A 21,163-nucleotide genomic window follows, 5' to 3' on the forward strand; every position below is an offset into this window, starting at 1 on the left:
TTGTTGGGGGTCAGGTGAGGGGGGAGGCTCAAGTTAAAAGGTACCTTGCCTAGCATCCCAGACCTGGGGTCTGAGAACAGATTAGAGACCCATATGCCCTCAGGCAAAGAAAGCTCTCTGGTCGCCTGCCCAGGACTGCCTTCCCAGATGAACGGCACTCACGGATTTAAGAGGTGGCTGTCTCGAGGGAGAAGACTGTCTCTTTGGGAGCCACAGTGCTGTAAGTACTGCAGTCCAGCCTCGAGGACACGTTGATGAGGGACTATACGGCATGTTTCATAAATAGAGAAAGCAGAAGCAATTTCACCATGTACATTTCAGCCCATAACTGGGTGATTGGAAAAGGCCCATGTTTAATTGAATCCCAGCACATGGTGTCTGACAGGAAGACCTGGTGGCCTTCAGCTTGACCACTGCCTGGGATTGGAGAGAAGAGCCCTCCATGAGTCCTCGCTCAGGGCGGCCTCAACTCAAATGCTGAGCGCTCTTGGCCAGAAAGGGCCTCCTGGGCTTCCATTTCGGGTGTGCTTGGAAGACATCTGAACTGCACTGCATGTAACTTCCTTGCCGATTCTGCTCCTGACTCATTTTCGATCTGTCCTGGGCAGACTCCACATAGGATGGCTCTTTGGAAACAGGGCTACGTAAGTGTTGGCCTCTGGTGGGTGAATGTAGGGGATTGTTGTGAAACCAAAGACCCTCCCAGAGACAGAAGCCAGGAAAGTGTGCACCACAGGGACACACCGGAAGGGAGACAGGCCTCCCCGCAAGCAGACCAGTTAACAGCCGCCGTGCCGTTGACAGGCAGGGCAGGTTGCTGCGGATGTGGAGTTAGTGGCCGGCTGGTTGACCTGCTCTTGGTGGGGAGTATGTGACTTGGTCCTGGAGCCAGGCTGACACAGGAAGACCCTGCGGACCCCCGGTTAGGGCTCTGCCACTCCAGGGCCACACTAAAGGCAGGTGTCCCCACGGCGTCCACCGTAGGCCTTGCCCAGCATCCAGGCCGTTGCTACCAGGGGTATTTTAGTTTCACCTGTCGCCACAAAGAGTCCTTTGCTCAGTGCCATTCTGGAGACGACTTCACACTCAGGCCGCGTGGGCTCTCGATGAATCCCATGTGGAAGGAGGTGGACAGGGCTCCGGAAAGCCCTCCCACCCAGGCCGAGGCACCTGAGTCGTCGAGAGCTGCCTGCACCGTCCCAGCCCCGTGCCACCGACTTGCAGGGGCACGCTGTCCACTGGCCTGTGCCAAGGGAGCCGACGTGCGCTCGTGGAAGGGCCTGTGGGGATGGCTGGCCTGCTGTGTGCTCAAGCCCTTGTCCAGTTCCTGAGAAGCAGACCACTCTCGGGAGTTTTCTGTTTGAGTCTTCAGGCCTTTTGAGGTCCAGGACCAACCCCATTTCTTCATGATTCTCCATTCCAGACCTCAGTAACTCGGCAGAGCAGATACAAATTGCCTTTGACTTGGAGACCATCTTTTTATGCAAAAGTCCCCTGGAGGCTTGTAAGTGATCATTGCCCTGCAGCAGAACATCATTTGGAAAGCTGCCAAACCACACCCTGCAGAGTGACACGCCAGAGAGCTCCCTGTGATCTGAGCAAATGCCCAATTTAGCTTCGCTAGTTCTACCACGCCTAACTAGAGCTGTCTCCCTCCTGATGGGAATATTTCTGTTCTCTCAGTGGTTAATGACAGGTCTTTAGTCAGACAGATCGTGACACTAAGGGAGGCTGTGGGGCCAAGGGCAGGCTTGTGACCTTTAGAGTGAAAGTGTTCGTCGATCAGTCGTGTCTGACTCTGTGTGATTCCATGGGCTGCAGCCCGCCAGGCTCCTCTGTCCATGGAATTCTCCAGGCCAAATGCTGGAGTGGGTAGGCATTCCCTTCTCCAGGTCTTAAATCTTTTCCCCTCTCTTACAGGTAAAATGGAAATAATATCCTAGTCCAGGCTGATACGAATATTAAGTGAGGTTGTGCATGTATGTAAGTGTCCAGGACAGTGGTTAGACACGTATTTAAATATTGGACATACGGTAACTATTGTTTTCACAATCTGGTGATGTTCACAAGAAAACTAAGGTTAGAATATATGCATGGATGAGCACAAATCCATCCCAACTAGAAAACAGTGTATAAGGCATGCCCTTCTGATGAAAGCAGGTGCCGTGGATCTGGAGGAAAGCAGCATGCTGCTGCTGCTGCTAAGTCACTTCAGTTGTGTCCGACTCTGTGCGACCCCACAGACAGTAGCCCACCAGGCTCCCGTCCCTGGGATTCTCCAGGCAAGAATACTGGAGTGGGTTGCCAGTTCCTTCTCCAATGCATGAAAGTGAAAAGTGAAAGTGAAGTCGCTCAGCCATATCTGATTTCTAGCGATTCCATGGACTGCAGCCTACCAGGCTTCTCCGTCCATGGGATTTTCCAGGCAAGAGTACTGGAGTGGGTTGCCATTGCCTTCTCCGAAGCAGCATGCTAAAGACAGCTTTTACCTGTGAGCATTTTGGAGTCGCTCTTTGGACATCCACAGTGCACTGGGTGGTGGGAAGGTGGAGAACCTGCTTAGCTGTGAGGAAGGTTACAGGCAGGTGAGTGAGTGAGCTTGGTAACTTCTCGACTCTGCAGACGGAAGGGGACCGTCATGCTGGGCTCCAGCGTTTCTGGTGTTGGGTGGCATGATGGTCAGTAGCATCATTTAAGGGTGTCTTCCAGAAAGCCTCGCATCTTCAGTACAGCTGCAGACCTTGCTCTGGTCCATTGCTGCATGTGTGTCCAGCAGTGAAGAGTCCTGCCGGTCCTGTCTACCAGGTGGGCACAGGTCGTAACTCCTATTGGGTCAGACCCCTGCTGCCTGCTGAGTAAGCGAACAGCAGCTTTGCACAAGGCAGCCTGACTCACACGTGGACTGCTTTGCTACAACTAAAATCTTTATCATTAAAACCACACAGATAAACAAACGTCCCATTGTGAAACATGCCCTTAAATTCTCCTACCTTCTCAAGACCATTTCTTTTGAGATAATGACATCAGGGTGGCAACAGAGGCATCCAATGAGCTCCCCCAGGAGCAAATTGAGAAGCCTCACTGGCAATGCACTGATGCTCCTTTGAGGCCTCAGCTGCTGATTCTTTGTGGAGAGAAAGCTGTTACCACCCTGGACTCCTACAGCTCTGGCCACTGCCAGCATGTACGACAGACATTTTTCTTTTGGAATTTGAGTGAGGATATGACATGAAGATGAGTTGCAGGCGTTACGGGTGTGAAGAAATCCAGCCAGAGCCACTTAAAACTGCAAGTGACCTAAATGGGCGCTATCCAAGTGTTCCTGGAACCTGGGAAGCAGCTTCACCTTTACCCCCAGGTGTTTCTTCCTTACATTCAGTGAAGGGACAGCAGTTTCTGTGACCGTGCCTCTGACCTGCTCGAGAGTAACCTGCCTCGTCCACGGCCGGCTGTCGGCGGGACTCCTCCCCAGAGGTCTCAGGAGGGTGGCAGCTCCTCGCAGGTGCTCACCCTCTGCCCTGGATTGATTTCTCAGTGCCGCTGCTGAAAAGGAAGGCCAGTTGCGGATTCGTATGACATTGCCTGTGTGTGCCCTGAAGGCCGCCGTCCTGTCACCAGCTCTGTATTTATCCTGAGCTGATCCTCTTGGTGGACGTGAAGGGCACACGGGTCTCTGACCACACCCTCCCAGGGGTCCGGCAGGACACATGCAAGCAGGCGGACGCGGGGAAGTTTCTTTTAGGTCCTAGATTGGGAGTGTGTGTTTGCTCTGTTCTGCTGGCTTTCTGAATGAATGTTCCTTGTCACGCTCCTCTCTGGTGGATGAAACGAGGACACTGTCAGGGTGATCACAGGCGGGAGACAGGTGGTGTGTTGCTGTCTGTTTCGAGTCAGGATTTTTAACTGGATGAGGAGACTCAGTGACCGGAAAAATGATGTCCTTGGTTTTTAATGTGGAAATACTAGGAGGAAATTGGAAAGTGGGCTTTTATTATTTAATAGAGGAAAAGAGAAGAAAGGCGATAATGGAAGGCCAGGGATTCTGAGGTGAGAGGTTGAATGTGACACAGGGTGGTCAGAAGAAGGGTGTGAGGTGTTCAAAGGGAAGGCAGGGCCGCCAGGTCTGTGGGAGGCCGCGTCCCGCCCAGTGCCTGCGCACAGCTGGGTGCTCACTGCCCACGCTGCCACTCACGGCGTCCTGGTTGCACCCCCTGCCACCGCTTCTGATGCCTGCCCTGTGCTCCCAGGCTGCTTTGCGATCTGGAGCCGGGACCCCTCTGTTGCCGTGACCCTAACGGGAGACCAGGACGTCCCAGTCTGCCCCATCCCTGGGGCAAGGTCTGTGCTTCTCACTAGAAAAGGCTTTGCTTCTGTCAGCTTCACATCATCTACTCTTAAAACTACAAATATGTTTGAATCTATCTCATCCTGTTTTAAGGCAGTGCCTCCTCCTTCAGTTCAGTTCAGTCGCTCAGTCGTGTCCGACTCTGCGACCCCATGAACTGCAGCATGCCAGGCCTCCCTGTCCATCACCAACTCCCAGAGTCTACCCAAACTCGTGTCCATCGAGTCGATGATGCCATCCAACCATCTCATCCTCCGTCGTCCCCTTCTCCTCCTGCCCTGATTCTTTCCCAGCATCAAGGTCTTTTCCAATGAGTCAGCTCTTCGCATCAGGTGGCCAAAGGGTTGGAGTTTCAGCTTCAACATCAGTTCTTCCAATGAACACCCAGGACTGATCTCCTTTAGGATGGACTGGTTGGATCTCCTTGCAGTCCAAGGGACTCTCAAGAGTCTTCTCCAACACCACAGTTCAAAAGCATCAATTCTTCGGCGTTCAGCCTTCTTTATAGTCCAACTCTGACAGTGCAGGGCAGGCCAGCCTAGAGCTTCCTCTCTTCCTTCTCTTTTCCTCTCCTGCCTCCTCCATCCCCACCCCCGACCTTTTCTTTTCCTGTGTCAAAAGGAGCCAGTAACATTGCTGGTAGGAAAATCTTGTTTTGACTTGTAAACCCAGCAGGTTGGATAAGAAGGGCACTGAAAGGGAATAAAGGAGAGGTCTTTCTTAGTCTAGAGTTGCGTTTTGGTCCAAGACTTGTCAGCTGAAGAGTTACTTTCCATTTTGCTCTAGTTTCTTCTAGCCTAGTGGTCAGCAAACTTTGGCCTTCTGGGCCAAATCTGGCCCACTGCCTGTTTTGGTTTGGCCCACAGAGCACAGAATGGTTTTCACATTTTTAAGTGATGTGAGAGGGGAAATTAAAAGAAGGATAATACTTTGTGACACCTGGAAGTCATATGAAATTCGAGTTTCATTTCCGTACTGTCTGTGGCTGTGTTCCTGCTTCAGGTGCACAGAGCGTGGCCATCAAAGGCTAACGTGATGACCGTTCTTCACAGGAGAAACTTGCCAAGTCCGCTCTAGGTGCAGAGCTTCCCGGCTTTTCAGAGTACCGTCGGTTGTCTCTAACTCCTTATTGGTTTAAAGACGGTGCAGAAGTGCAAGAAGGACCGTACGTCGTCCCTTCCGTCAGCCAGGGGCTTGGGAGTTGGGTGAGGCCGTCCTGACAAGAGCCTGGGATGTGGGGAGGAAGCAGGAAGTGTCTCCCGAAACGCCAGCGCTGACAGCATTTTCACCCCTTTCCAAAAGCCTGTGAAACGGGACGTCTGTGTTGACTTTAGGAAGCGAAGGGGCCGTGGGTCCCAGACAGCATGCTGTCGACTGTTCCTCTTGATGAAGACGCGGACACTCAAACTGGGATCACTTTTAACGCTCGGCACCTTAATTTTGTGATGTGTTAGTTTTTGTCAGAATTTTCTTTGTCCAGGTTAGGAATCAAAATTATTTTCCCAGATGTTCAACTTTCAGAACATCCTGCTGGAAGGTGCTGGATGACTTGTTTACACCTGGGGAAATTGAGGCCCAGGGGATTCAGCTACAGGACTGAGTGCAGAGGGAATGGCCCCCGGTGCTGCCCTTCATCCTCCAGAGGTGGACAGGCTGCATCCTGTGGGGTTCTCCCTCGTCTTCAGGTTCCCAGTTACGTTTTACTCTGTGAAGGATTTAATTTCTTCACTCTGAAAAATAAGGAAGTGCCTTTTTTCACTCCTACCTCTGAGAAAGTAGGAATCTCTGAAACAAGAGAGAACCCCATCGGGCTTCGGCCAGCTGAGTCAGCATTCCTCACCCGCAGTTGGTCTTAATTAGAGAGACTCCCGTTCAACAGCTCCGCGTTCTGCTGTTTCCTACGCTCTGGCCCCACCAGCTGACATGGCAAAGCCATAAGCCACACCTCGGAAACCCTCGCTCATTCCTCCCCATCCTCTCCCTTCTCTGTCTCACCCGCCACCCTGCAATTATCCTTTCCCACATGAAGATGCCAATGAGATACATTGATTCCTCTAATCCAGTTGCAGCCATTCAGTTCCAAAAAGTGCTGACCAAGCTGTTTGCAGGGCTGAATGACCACGTATGGTGTCACTGGGGGAGCACACCCAGAACCTGGTTTCATCATAAGAACATGGGTTTTCTCCAGCAGGACACCCCTGCCAAGTTAGAGCAGCAGCCGTCGCTCACTCCTGCCTCCTCGCCCCTCCCAGCCCGTACCTTCTGCTGAGCCTGCTGATGGATCTGGGTGCTCTACGTGAACTGTAATGACCTGTGGAGTCACAATCAAAGACCTCATGTTAGTAAACCGCTGAACTGAAAACTGCCTGGACCCTGGAGGTGGTCAGGCTCCAATGTTTTCATGTATGAATATAGAATCAGCTAATTGTACCAAATACCGAAGGCTGGGAGTTTAGACAATAGAAATCAATTCTCGCACAGTCTGGGAGGCTGGGATTCTAAGGTCAGGGTGCTTGGTTTCTGGTGAGAACTGTCTTCTGGCCAAGTCAGGCCCTCACATGGTGGGTCCTCCTCCTTAAAACATCAGTCTTGTTGGATCAGGGCCCCACCCTCCTGACCTCACTTAATTAACCTTAATGACCTCCCTAGAGGTCCTAGCTCCAAATATAATCATTGGGGTTATAGCCTCAACTTAAGGGTGTGGGGGGACACATTTCAGTCTGTAACAGTGGTCTAAGTGGGAGAAACTGTCTTAACCTCAGGGTAGAGATTAAATGCCAGAATCAAGAAGGCTATGCTTGAAGCAGGGTGTTAGGAGGCAAGATGATAATTTAAAAGAACTTTTCTCTGAGTCACAGACATTTGAGACTCCGAAGGTGTGATCAGACACTGGAAAATTGCACGTATGCACAGAACTTCCTACGTTACCTGCAGGAGCACCCAGTCCTCCAGAGTTAAGCACTCGAAGCCAGCGGGCTCATTCTCTAGATCATTCTTTTGCCAATGCTGAGCCGGCCTCCCTCCAGATTCAGACACAAGCTGAATCTTGACCGGGCGGGGTTCTGCCGAGGCCAGGACCGCATCCCCCTGCAGTAACCCTTCCAGGAGAGGGGAGGGGGCTGTGCTGGGTGGTGACAGCGGTCAACTCTGGCAGGGGAAGGGTGCAGGGAGCTAGGATGGGGATGCGTCCACAAGGGTGCCGTTCACGCTCTCGGTGGCCGAGCAGCCTGTGTGCTTATAGCAGCCCCTCCAGATGCCCACGTGGAAACTAGGAGCTGAGCCACTTGACAGACAGAGGCGGCAGTGGAAATGGTGATTCCGCAACTCGGCGGGATGATCAAAGTACAGGAGGGCATGGCAGCTGATTTTCTTGACTTTCACTTGAGTTGGGTTTGACCTCCAGGAAACACTTCCTGAATCTGTGGTGTTCATCTTCATAATCTTCCAGGCCAGGTCTGAGTAAGGATTCATCACCAAGGTGTTGCCCAGGTCTCACAGAGTAATGGGCTCCAAAACGGTGTTGTGGGATCTGCAGAGATTAAATATGAATGTTAGAGTCCCCAGCCCATTCACAAAATTAGCCTCAGCATTTGAGAGTTGGACAAAATTCAGCAGATCTGCAGTCCAGGAAGTGTCTGTAACAAGTTGCTGAAGCCCTCAGTTTTCTTAGGGATGGGAGTGAGGGGTATGAGCTCACTGCCATGTACCAAGGGGGCCAAATAAATTCCCCTGATTATACACATCCTCCAGTTTCCTGTTGGATTCTGGTCACTGGGTCCTCAGAATTCCTTCTGCTGGTGAGCTTTACCCTTAGACTTGGCAGACCCCTAGCGCGAGACGTTTACTTTGGCTTCTTCTCTGCCCCACCCCCTCTTCCTCTAAATCTCTCTGCAGTTCGTCCTTGGCAAGACCCGGCTGCCTCGCTGTGGCCTCAGCCAAGCCACAGACGTGTAGTGAAGCTGCGCTCGGCCTGCCCTGCAGAGCTGAGGCCACGCGGGGCGGCGAGAGCTTGCTGGTGCCTGAGCAGAACGCTGGGCTCTCTGCGTGGCCCCCGTCGTTTTCAGAACTGAACCTCACTCAGGTGCTCAGTTACGCTGTGACTCCTCCATCGCCTTGTCTTCTTTCTGTCCCTGTTGTATCACTCATTCGCTTTAACCTCTTAGATGCTCAGGGCTGTGGTCAGTCATTCAGGGTATGTGCCCAGTGCCTCTGCCACACCTGGTGCCATCCGGAGAAGGTTCAGCTGGCACTGACCTAGGTCACAGGCCAACTGCAGCCACAGCCTCGCCAATGAGCCCGCCTCTTCCAGGCGGACAGCCTGTCAACCAAAAGTTTCCTCCAAGACACGGCTTCCAGAAGTTGTGTGAGCCACATCTGTCATTTTAAATTCCCTAGTGGACATGTTTTTAAAAAGTAAAACAGGTGGAATTAATTACAATAACAAGGTTTGTTTAATCCAAGATATCTAAAAATATTATCATTTAAGTATTAATATGAAGTTATTAATAAGATACAGAGCATTCTTTTTTCAAACGAAGTCTCTGGACTCTGGTGCTAAATGTGAACCCTTACCACACCTCAGTTTGGACCGGCCATGTTTCAGGAATTCTGCGTGTAGATGTGCCTGGCCGGTGGCTGCCCTGTTACAGAGACCTGTGAGGGCACTGCGCTGCCCTGGCTGCTCGGTGGGGAAGCATCCACCTGCCGGTTGCAGGAGAGGCAAGAGACGCGGGTTTGATCCCTGAGTCAGGAAGGCCCCCTGGAGGAGGAAATGGCACCCACTCCAGTATTCTTCCTGGGAGATCCCATGGACAGAGGAGTCTGGCGAGCTACAGTCCATGGGGTCACAAGAGAGTCAGACGTAACTTAGTAACTAAACAACAACAGGAGTTGACCCCCTGGCAACCAAGGGGACAGGGTGCTTGCTTGCTGCAGGGGCCAGAGAGCGAGCCTCACCGACCAGCTGTGAGGTCAGGACCCGTCATCGGGCTGGGAGTGAGCTCCAGAGAGGCCTGGCTGTCATCCGAGCTACTCACCTCTCAGAAGGGCCTGCAGGACAGCGAAGGGCAGGGCCTCCTCGAAGTGCACTGAGGAGCATCCAGGATGCTCCGCAGCACCAAGTTCGGCCTCAGGACCGGCCGTCACCTCTGCTGTTTGACCCAGATCCCGGGACCCAGCGTCTTCCTGCTTGAAGACTTCAGGGACTCCCTGGCGGTCCCTGGTTAAGACTGCACCTCCAGTGCAGGGGCTGCGGTTCCGGTCGGGGGGAGCTAGGATCCCACTCCCTGCAGCCAAAGGAAACCAAAAACATAAAACAGAGCAACACTGTAACAAATTCAATGAAGACTTTTAAAAAGAGTCCACATCAACAACAAAAAATACTGGAAAAAAAAACACCCTCTGCCCAGGTCTGTAGCAAACAGGTGCTGAAGCAGGCGCCATGGGTCTCGCGGACGCCCCGCGGTCAGCCGTCTCCCACCACAGCCTCGGCAGCTTCATGGGGCTCGGCCGTCACGTTCCGTCCTGGACGGTGAGCAGGGAGGCCGTGGCCGTCTTCAGACCTGGAGCAAGGGTCAGGATGACAGTGATTTGGAGGCTCCTTCCGTGTGTGGTTCTGACTCAGGCTGGTCCTGACCAAGCCCTGTCCACCTTTCTGGTCCCCTGAAGTAGAGCAGTTTGAGCTGCGGGGCCGCCGCGCCATCTGGGGGCCTCGTCCAAAGCGCTTGTGCCGGTGGGATGTTCCGTTGTCTTGACCCGCAGCCCATCACGGGAGTCGCCGTCCTCACCGTGGCAGTGGGGCTGGGCTCTGCCCCAGGCCTGAGTCCCGCTGACTCACCTCTGCTCACTGCCACCTGTCTAATGGCCGGGCCCCGCAAGGGTTGAATCGCAGGTCCCGAATTGGTGACTCTCCCCGGGGCCCACCCGATGTCCGTAGGTTCACAGAGCACGGCCACCCTTGCAGGTTCAGTGATGGGCCCTGGAAGCCTCCCACGTCTGACTCGGGCTGCTTTTTATGAGCAGTTGAGGACTGTGTTTCCTGAAGGCTTTCTACTCTGTGGTCAGAGAGCCTTCTGCTGTCCTGGAGCGAGTTTCTGTTCAGAAGGGAGTGATACCAGATGGAGACCAGGAGGGCTTGGGCGTCTGCTGGGGCTGTAACCTCAGGCTTCCAGCTCCGTCAGCTCCACCTGGGAGCAATGTGTGTGCTCACTGTGTCCTGGTGGTCTCCTCGGGGGTGCAGAGTGCAGCTGCAAATGCTTCGGGGTTGTTGTCTGCCTGATGCTACCCTCAGAGTCAGCTGTTGTTTAGTTGTTCAGTCGTGTCCAACTCTTTACAACCCCAAGGACTGTAGCTTGCTAGGCTCCTCGGTCCATGGGATTTTCCTGGCAAGAGTACTCGAGTGGGTTGCCATTCCCTTCTCTGGGGGATCTTCCCAACCCAGGGATTGAATCCATGTCTCCTGCATTAGAAGCAGATTCCTTACCACCAAGGCGCTGGGGAAGCCTCACCTGGGAGTGAAAATGACTCCACAAGAAGAAAACAACCAGCCCTGCTCTCACACCAGTCTGTTGGATCTTGGATGTTTCTGAGGAAAAAATAAGGTTTTGTGGACAGAGCTCTTATCCACTAAGTGGTAAATAACCAGAGAAACGTGGTTTCCTCAGGTTCATCTCTTTACTGCTTCATCAGGCACATATATTCTGGACCAAAGGAAAACAGATTCAATGTCAGGCATGACTTCCAAAGACTGCTGGAGAAGGGAGAACTGAGGCCTTTTCCCGTGCACCGCCGGCTCGCCGGCCCGGCCCGCCGCTGGCCCGGGCCCTCGGCCTCTGGTGGCCTGCAGGCTCCCTTGGCCCCTGAGCTCTGGGGGCGACGGCTGGGAGGGGCGCCTGGCCGCAGCCAAGAGCTTTGTGAGCGCTGGCGCGGCCCCCAGAGGGAGGATGCGCCCGCCCCGGGCCTGCAGACAGTCGGGGCAGCGTCCAGGTGCACCACTCCCCTCCGCGGCCAGGTTCTCCTCCCACAGAGATGGGTGCCCCCACGCGGCCCAGGGCCAGGAAGTGGGAACGGGAACAGCAATCAGCCGCCACGCTCGCAGCCTAGATGGAGGGCTTAGTGATTTACTGACGGGAACAGTGCAGAGTCGCTGTACACTGCCACTTCCACCCAGTGGCAGGAAGCTGGAGAAGTAACAATTACGATTTAGAAAAGAAAACCATAAGTGCCTAAGGATACAGAGTGTTCTAACTGAACCAAGTTTCCGGGGAGCAAGAATGCTTGGCGGCTTTCATCCCAGAGGCCCGGTGGGAGGGGGGTCAACCCACCATCAATGAGGAAAAGGAGACAGATGGACTCCGTACAAACTTCTGGAGGCTACATGTGAATTGGCTACAAGGAGACACAGTCACAGAGCAATTACGACCCCGGCCAGCCCCAGTTCTTTCCCACAACGCCTTCCCTGGGAGCACGCAGGGGCCGCCAGCCGATGACCAAGGACAGGGTAGAGACGGGGCAGACGCCCTTCCCAGCCAGGGAGCACAGAGCAGCCGCCCGGTGCCTGGCCGCACAGCGCAGGAGAAGCTGAGAGCGGGGCCCCCGCAAGCACAAGGCCCTCCTCTCGCGCCCGGGGCAGCCCCTGCGAGCCGGCAGCCGGGCTGCAGAACACAGAGAAGGCTGGCGTCACCACGGTCACGTCCCAGCCCCACAGGAAGAGCAGCCTTGATCCGGCCCCCGAGACGTCAGGACCCGACTTTAACCAAAGTGACCGCAGAGTGACCGCAAAGCCGAGATTTGGCTCCACCGCGGGGGAGGCCGACGCTGCCCTCAGCTCTGGGGCGTTCGTTCCCAGGTATAGCTTCCCATGCACTTACTCACAGAACCGACAGCTGACTCGGTGTTGGAGCTGGCAGAAGGATCATGGAGTACTTTTTCTAAGTACTTTGAAGGATCCGGTAGACGGGCTGGATCACGTGCTTGCGTAGACCGAGAATTCAAGCGGAGATCTGGAAGCTCTACAAAGAGAAAGGTTATCGATTCCCACTGAAGCGAGGATCCTTCAGAAACAAACTACAGGTCACTATTGGAGAACGGATCTCTGGCACAGGGAAGCTGTAACCGCTTCTCTGAGTGTGCACCCCCGCTTTCACAGGTCTGCCTGCTGTGTAGACACTGTGAGAGGCACAGAGGCCAGAACTCTGTCCTGCCCCTCGGGAGACTGCCTGTAAGGCGGACGCTCCCGCAGAGCCCGAGACGCGATGAGGAGACACGGGAAGGGTGATGCAGAGGACCACGGGAGCCTGGAGGAAGCTGGTGTTTGTGTGGACCTTGGCTGCACACCGCGGGGCTGGGAGAAGCCCGTGGAGGCAGATCGGCTCTGCGCGCCCCCCATCAGGTGCCCACAGTGATGCCAGGACTCCTGAACCCTCGCAGAGAGGTCACGCGTGGTGGTGAGGGGCCTCCTGCTGCACGTCGGTGCTTCCATGGAGCAAGAAGGGGGCCCGTGGGAAAGGCGGCGTGCCCTGCCCACCCGTGTCCCACGAGGCTGCGTCACATTCCCGGTGTGCATGGAGAATTAAGCCACCCCGCTCTGCCTCCTCTTCTTTCTGATTTCCTGTCTCATTCCCATCTTTCCCCTCCTTGTGTGGTGAGCCAGATCTCCACAGTCTTCATCAAACATCCATCGGCTGATGCTGCCCCGTAGATGTGACCTCCGGGGTGTTCGCCATGTTGACCTCAAATTCAGCCCTGGGCAGAGTTTGCGGGACTTGAGTTCTGAGAGTCCGGCCCCCACGTTTGTGTTCTTAATCATGCAGTACGCGCCTGCTCATGGATGCAGGGTTTGAGTTGGTTGTGTCAGCAGCGAGGAGCTAATGGAGGTTTTGGAAAGGCTGTCAGGCCTCTTCTGATGGTGTTTGGTATATCCCCGGAAGAGGGGGCTCTGTAGACAGTGGGGTGGGTAGGGGCTTTCATGGGGGTTCAAGTGTGAGCACGTCCAGATTTGACCCAGAGCAAAAGCAAGAGAGACGTGAAGGAAGAAAAGGCGACGGGCTGGTGGTACCACAGCCGGGCCTGGGCTGGGGGGTGAGGACGGAGGAGAAGGAGTTGGAGGTGTAGATAAGGTAGGAAGACAGGAAGAAACAGTCATGCTTCTAGTGGAAACAGGAAGTGGGAAGTTTAAGATGTGGCGGGGGAGGGTTAGGGGTTTGAGGGGATGGGTAAATGGGAAGATAAATATCCTGCAGAGAAAGTTCCCCACTTGACCTGTCCCAGGGCGTTAGAGACGCCCCTCGAGTCGCCTCTGCTGTCTGGTTTCTGTGTGACTCAGCCCCTCCTGAGCTGCTTCAGACGCTCTTCACTGTCTTCTCTCAGGCTGAGTGAGAAAGGTCTTACAGTAACCACCCCAGAGGGAGAGCTTGGTTCCAAGTTGGTGGTGTAAAGTGATGTAAACGCACAGGAGAACACCTCTCCTATATGCCAGGTGCCCATTAGTGACTGCTGTTTGGATTTATAGGTAGAATGTAGAATACTAAGTTCTCTGCAAAATGCCAGGCTGGATAACTCACAAGCTGGAATCAAGATTGCGTGGAGAAATATCAACAACCTCAGAAATATCAACAACCTGCAGATGATTCCACTCTAATGGCAGAAGGCGAAGAGGAACTAAAGAGGCTCTTGATGAAGCTGAAAGAGGAGAGTGAAAAAACTGGCTTAAAACTCAACATTCAAAACACTGAGCATGGCATCCAGTCCCATCACTTCATGGCTAATAGATGCGGGAACAGTGGAAACAGTTGACAGGTCCTCCCTGTGAACACAGAGCTTCCAAAGACCTCAGGGTGAGGGGCCCAGGCTTACAGGTGAGCGTCAGCCAAGGATTGTCAGCACTCCCAGAAGTCTCACCAGTAAAGACAGAACAAAGTAAGCTGGAGCCAGGAACTAGGCAGAGAGCTTGTGGACCTGCCCCTCCAGACAGACAAGTGAGTGAGCGTCTCTGAGAGTTAAGAGAAGAGGTTACATCCTTGAGAGAAAGACCGATAATGCTGTTGTATAAAATAGAAACATATTGATAGCAGAAACGGAGATCTTAAAGGAGGCAATGGAGATAAAACTGGGGCCACTGCCCAAAGAGTAGTGTTTAAAATACATACGTGTGTGTGTGTGTGTGTGTGTGTCTGTTGATGGAAAATAAGCGAAAATCAGAACCCCAACCTTAGACTATCGTCTGAGTAACAGTCTAGAGAGAGAGAGCTGGAAAGTGGAAGAAACCGTGAAAGGAGTAACTGGAGAGAGTTTCCCAGGGCTGAGGGCGTGAGTGTCCAGGTGTCAGGGGCCAGGGGGGCACCAGCTCACGCATACACAGGCCTCACCAGCCACATTGTCCGCGATGCCTCAGAACACCAGGGGAGGTGCTGAGTGATCCCAGAGAGGAAACCCACCGAAACCTTAAGGACCGGGAGTCACAAGGGCAGCGGCAGAGGCTGGGCCATGGAGCAAGGCCCTCACGGTTGGAGAGGACATTATCTTCAGCTAGGAGTTCAACGTCCGGCCAAAATCTCACACGTGAAATAGAAAAACAACACTTTGTAATGTGTTAGATCTTATAAAGTCTGCCTTCCGAGGACGCTTTTCCAGGAATCTACTGCAAGAGGCACTCACTGAAACAGGAGAGTGAACTGACGCAGGGGCCGAGGTTCCACCTGAGAGCAGGCTCTCAGAGCCTGCGGCTGGGGTGGCGGGGTGCAGGCAGCAGGGGGCGGGCGGGGGCCGTGCGGGGTGCGTGTCAGTGGGCACGAGAAGCCGTTCCCGTGGTCACCACAGATAAGGGGCGTTTGTCCTCTCCCTGTATAGTGTTTCATAATATTCGAGCCTTGCCTATAGCATATAATACTTGTCTAATTTCTCCAACTGGAGATGCTTACCCCTTCAGTCATGAACACGGAATTTTCCTTTTGTTCAGCACCTACAAAGCAATTTCTCCAGGAAGGCTTCCGGTCATCCAGCCAACCTTCTCGGCAATTAGGCTTATGCTTCCTCATGACCGCAGGAGGGTCTGTGACTCGGGAGGGGACATCTTTGGAGCCAAGAGGAGCGTGTGTCCCCCTCCCCCATCCCAGCCTTAGGCTTTCCGTCAACACGGGAAATGACAGGAAATTTGGGGTTGGTGGACTGCAAAGTCCTCATTACCCATGACAGTTTTCTCTGCTGTGAGGCCTCAATGACCACCAGTTAATCTCGGTGGAAGGTTCAGTGGAAGGACAGACTTCTCGTGTCTTTGACCTGAGAGAACGCCCTGGGAATTGTGTGTGTGTGCTTGCCAGAGAGCTCATCTTGACCCAGGAGAGCCGATGGGATGTTACAACCATATTGATCTTTCCCCCTCAGTGTCTCTTCTCTTCAAAATGGGGGTGAGGACGACCTTAGCCCAGGACGGGTGTGAGATTTAATATACATCACCACTCGGGGGGGGAGAGTCGGATGGCCATTTTGTGATGGCCGTGATTCCTAGTAATGAAGTCAAGCTCGCTCTGTGGTGTGGTCCAATCCCTTGCTCTTTGCTTTCTCACTGTGTTTGGATTAATCCCTGCAGAACAACAAGCCAAACATCCAAACCACCCACTTTCCTCTTCCCAGCAAATAAATCACAGGGAGACTGGCCTAAGTCTGGGCCAAGCCCTTAGATGCCTTGTGTGTCTGATTTTTGTTCCATGAGATGAAACTCAAAATAAATCAAAAGGGAACAGTGTTCCAGAAACCAGCAGATTCATGGAAAACATCTTCAGCCTCTTCAGCACACATGTGAAGCTGATGAATGAGGGCTTAGAGGTTCCCACGGACACGGGTTCATGCACTGCAGTCTTGCTAGAGGTCCATGTTCAGTTTGAGGCTCCAAAGCTGAAAGTGGAACTTCAGATTTCACAGGAACCTGGAGAACTCTTTAGGGTCCAGAAGGAAGAAATAGAAATGCGGGAAGGCATGGGGAACAGGACATTTGAAGAAAGGTTGTAGAAGATGGAATTTGAGCTTTGAAAATAATGTGTGAACACAGAGATGCCTTTGGTAGCAAGCTCAGATGATACAAGAGGAGTCTGGTGTGAATAGGGGAGGAGGCATTTCTTTCAGATGTTAAAAGTAAACCTTCTGACAGTGAAACTAGTCAAACACAGAAATCAATGCCAAGGCACTGCGGGAGAGTGGCTGAGGCTGGGTCCGGCTCTCTGGGAGTGTGGACCAGGTTCCGATAGAAAGATGCTCAGGCAGATGCTGACAGCCGTCCATGCTCCAAGCAGCTAGCAGGAAAAGGAGACCTCTGAGCACGTGTGGTCCCTGCGCTGGGCCACCGCGCCCAGAGTGGGGCGCCGTCACCAGAGGAGCAGGGCTTGCTGTTGAGAAGCGGGACCTGGTCTCACTACGGGGTGAACCCTGTAAAGAGAGAAGCATGAGACGTGATGGATCTAAGCCGCTCTGAAAAGATCAGTCTTCTTCCACCCTAGTTACCAGGTATAGAGAATTTTAGAAAAGGGAGACGAAATACCTAAAAGAACACATCTAAAAGTAAAGACATGGTGATTTTAGGATTGGAGGGGACATGGGTTTGTATGGTTAGGTCAATCCAAGAATTGCCTTGTCTTTATAATACACTGTTCTGCTGAGCAGATAGAACATCCTCCTTGGCCAGATAAAGCTCGGTTCAGTTCAGTCACTCAGTTGTGTCCGACTCTTTGCGTCCCCATGGACTGCAGCACGCCGAGCTTCCCTGTCCATCACCAACTCCCGGAGCTTGCTCAGATTCATGTCCATCGAGTCGGTGATGCCATCCAACCATCTCATCCTCTGTCATCTCCATCTCCTCCTGCCTTCAATCTTTCCCAGCATCAGGGTCTTTTCCAGTGAGTCAGCTCTTCCCACCAGATGGCCAAAGTATTGGAGTTTCAGCTTCAGCATCAGTCCTTCCAATGCATAATCAGGACTGATTTCCTTTAGGATGGACTGGTTGGATCTCCTTGCAGTCCAAGGGACGCTCAAGAGTCTTCTCCAACACCACAGTTCAAAAGCATCAATTCTTTGGCGTTCAGCTTTTTTTATAGTCCAACTCTCACATCCATACATGACTACTGGAAAAACCATAGCTTTGACTAGACGGACCTTTGTTGGCAAAGTAATGTCTCTGCTTTTTAATATGCTGTCTAGGTTGGTCATAGCTTTTCTTCCAAGAAGCACGCATCTTTTAATTTCATGGCTGCAGTCACCATCTGCAGTGATTTTTGGACCCCCAAAAAATAAAGTCTGTCACTGTTTCCATTGTTTTCCCATCTATTTGCCATGAGGTGATGGGGCCAGATGCCATGATCTTAGTTTTCTGAATATTGAGTTTTAAGCCAACTTTTTCACTCTCCCCCTTCACTTTCATCAAGAGGCTCTTTAGTTCTTCTTCACTTTACTGCTATAAGTGTGGTGTCATCTGCATATCTGAGGTTATTGGTATTTCCCCCAGTAGTCTTGATTCCAGCTTGTGCTTCATCCAGCCTGGGATTTTGAATGATGTACTCTGCATATAAGTTAAATAAGCAGGATGACAATATACAGCCTTGACATACTCCTTTCCCGATTTGGAACACAGTCTGTTGTTCCATGTCCAGTTCTAACTGTTGCTTCTTGAACTGCATACAGATTTCTCAGGAGGCAGGTCAGGTGGTCTGGTATTCCCACCTCTTGAAGAATTTTCCAGAGTTTGTTGTGATCCACACAGTCAAAGGCTTTGGCATAGTCAATAAAGCAGAAGTAGATGTTTTTTTGCAACTCAGTCTTGCTTTTTCAATGATCCAACAGGTGTTGCCAATTTGATCTCTGGTTCCTCTGCCTTTTCTAAATCCAGCTTGAACATCTGGAAGTTCACAGTTCACATGCTGTTGAAGCCTGGCTTGGAGCATTTTGAGCATTACTTTGCTAGTGTGTGAGATGAGTACAATTGTGCGGTAGTTCGAACATTCTTTGGGATTGGAATGAAAACTGACCTTTTCCCGTCCTGTGGCTGCTGCTGAGTTTTCCAAATTTTCTGGCATATTGAGTGCAGCACTTTCACAGCATCATCTTTCAGGATTTGAAATAGCTCAAATGGAATTCCAATACCTCCACTAGCTTTGTCCATAGTGATGTTTCCTAAGGCCCACTTGACTTCTCATTCCAGGAAGTCTGGCTCTAGGTGAGTGATCACACCATCGTGGTTTATCTGGGTTGTGAAGATCTTTTTGTATAGTTCTATGTGTTCTTGCCACCTCTTCTTCATATCTTCTGCTTCTGTTAGGTCCATACCATTTCTGTCCTTTATTGGGCCCATCTTTGCATGAAATGTTCCCTTGGTATCTCTAATTTTCTTGAAGAGATCTCTTAGTCTTTCCCATTCTATTGTTGTCCTCTATTTCTTTGCATTGACACTGAGGAAGGCTTTATCTCTCCTTGCTCTTCTTTGGAACTCTGCATTCAAATGGGTATGTCTTTCCTTTTCTCCTTTGCCTTTCACATCTTTTATTTTCTCAGCTATTTGTAAGGCCTCCTCAGAGAAGCATTTTGCTTCTTTGCGTTTCTTTTTCTTGGGGATGATCACTGCCTCCTATACAGTGTCACGAGCCTCCATCCATAGTTCTTCAGACACTCTATCAGATCGAATCCCTTGAATGTATTTGTCACTTCCACTGTATAATCGTAAGGGATTTGATTTAGGTCATACCTGAATGGTCTAGTGGTTTTCTCTACTTTCTTCCATTTAAGTCTGAATTTGGCAATGAGGAGTTCATGATCTGAGCCACAGTCAGCTCCTGGTCTTGTTTCTGCTTACTGTGTAGAGCTTCTCCATCTTTGGCTGCAAAGAATGTAATCAATCTGATTTTGGTGTCGACCATCTGGTACCCCTGTGTAGTCTTCTCTCGTGTTGTTGGAAGAGGGTGTTTGCTATGATCAGTGTGTTCTCTTGACATAACTTTGTTAGCCTTTGACCTGCTTCATTTTGTACTCCCAAGGCCAAACTTGCCTGTTACTCCTCCAGATATCTCTTGACTTCCTACTTTTGCATTTCAGTCCCCTATAATGAAAAGGACATCTTTTTTGGGTGTAAGTTCTATAAGGTCTTATAGATCTTCATAGAACCGTTCAACTTCAGCTTCTTCAGCATAACTGGTTGGGGCATAGACTTGGATTACTGTGATATTGGTTTATGTTGATTGTTTTGCCTTGGAAATGAACAAATAAAGCTAGTCCCTTCCTTTTATAAAAGAACATCACCAGGTGTTTAATACAAGCAAGTTTAAATCAAGCTTTGCTCTGCTACCAAATCTAGGATTAACCCCCAGACTCTCTGTTCTTGGCCTGTCTGTCTGCTGGAGTGCAGCCATCCTCTCCTCCATAAGGGAACTTTAGTTCTCGCCCTGGCTTCTGTCTTTACTGCTCACCTTTCTCCCCCGCCCACAGCTGGGATGAGAGCAGCTCCATCAGCAGTGGGCTCAGTGATGCCTCCGACAACCTGAGCTCCGAAGAGTTCAATGCCAGCTCCTCACTCAACTCCCTGCCCACCACGCCCACGGCATCTCGCAGGAACTCGACAATAGTGGTAGGTGCGGGTGCAGACATAGGGCCTCCTTCTCGAGGCCAACCACGGGCAGACCCAGCCGCACCTGTGTGCGGGGTGGTGTGTGCTCTGCACGCGGGGTGGCATGTACACTGTGTGCGTGTACCAATCCATGGGATTGGTCCCCACATGCACGGAATCGAGTCTTCGAGCTGGTGGGAAGGAACACCTAGGGTGTGATCTGTCCTGGGGGCAGGTCTGTTTGGCGCCCACGCCCGTTTGGAGGATGCCTGTGAGCGCTGTCCCACCTGGAGAGGAGAAGCCTGGCGTGCGTGCGCTGTCATCTCCAGCAGCCTGGGGTGCAGGCGAAAACCTGGGTCTCAGTCCCCTGGAGAGGAGGGCCCTCCATGGCCCCCGTTTGCCCTCTGGCCCTGCCCTCCCTGTCCCGCTGAGCGTCCACCCCGCCCTCTCTTGCCTCCAGCTGCGCACAGACTCGGAGAAGCGCTCACTGGCGGAGAGCGGGCTGAGCTGGTTCAGTGAGTCGGAGGAGAAGGCCCCCCGCAAGCTGGAGTACGACAGCGGCAGCCTGAAGATGGAGACTGCGGGGTCCAAGTGGCGGCGGGAGCGGCCCGAGAGCTGCGACGACGCGTCCAAGGCCGGGGAGCTGAAGAAGCCGGCAGGCCTGGGCCCGCCCGGGCCCCTGAAGAAGGGCAAGACCCCGCCCGTGGCTGTCACCTCGCCCATCACCCACACAGCCCAGAGCGCCCTCAAGGTGGCAGGTGAGCCCAGGGGGCAGGTCCCAGGGCCGCGCGGCCTGCTTCCCTGGCGGCTCCTGGTCCTGTCGACCGGTAACTCCTTGGGGGGGCGGCGGCGACCAGCCTGCTTGCAGCTCCCACACATCACTTGGCAGGGCTCCAGACCGTCCTGAGTCAGGGAAGACGGGCAGATGCGGGCACAGGGGCTCCACATGCTTAGAAGGCTGAGCCAGATGTAGGGCAGGAGGGAGCCTGGTCTGACCCGCCGCCCACACTGCCCAGTGATTCCTTTCCTCTCCTGGGATCTTGGGTGATATCCTCACACCTCCCGGGGCCCTGGGTGCCATCCCGGGAGATTCTGGCAGTGTCAGAGAGGTGCTCACGGGGCAGCCCCTTGGTGACCTGTTGTTAGACGTGTGCCCTTCTTGATCGTCTTGTGATTTCAACCAAACTGGGACCTCCTAGCCTGGAAGCAGAAAACATCAAAAAACAAGAGAAATTGAACAG

General features: G+C 52.7%; 1 protein-coding gene across 13 annotated transcripts in view; it reads left to right on the plus strand.

Annotated features, from left to right (window-relative positions):
* NAV1 (neuron navigator 1) overlaps positions 1-21,163 on the plus strand; it is a 189,995-nt gene that overhangs the window by 145,507 nt on the left and 23,325 nt on the right. For all 13 annotated transcript variants that reach the window (XM_043485224.1, XM_043485225.1, XM_043485226.1 and 10 more), the window contains 2 exons: positions 19,805-19,943; positions 20,383-20,680. In XM_043485224.1, coding sequence (XP_043341159.1) covers positions 19,805-19,943; positions 20,383-20,680 — 437 coding nt within the window. The remainder of the gene's footprint in view (positions 1-19,804; positions 19,944-20,382; positions 20,681-21,163) is intronic.

The sequence above is a fragment of the Cervus canadensis genome, chromosome 13 (genome assembly GCF_019320065.1).
Source record: "Cervus canadensis isolate Bull #8, Minnesota chromosome 13, ASM1932006v1, whole genome shotgun sequence".
Lineage (NCBI taxonomy): Eukaryota > Metazoa > Chordata > Mammalia > Artiodactyla > Cervidae > Cervus > Cervus canadensis.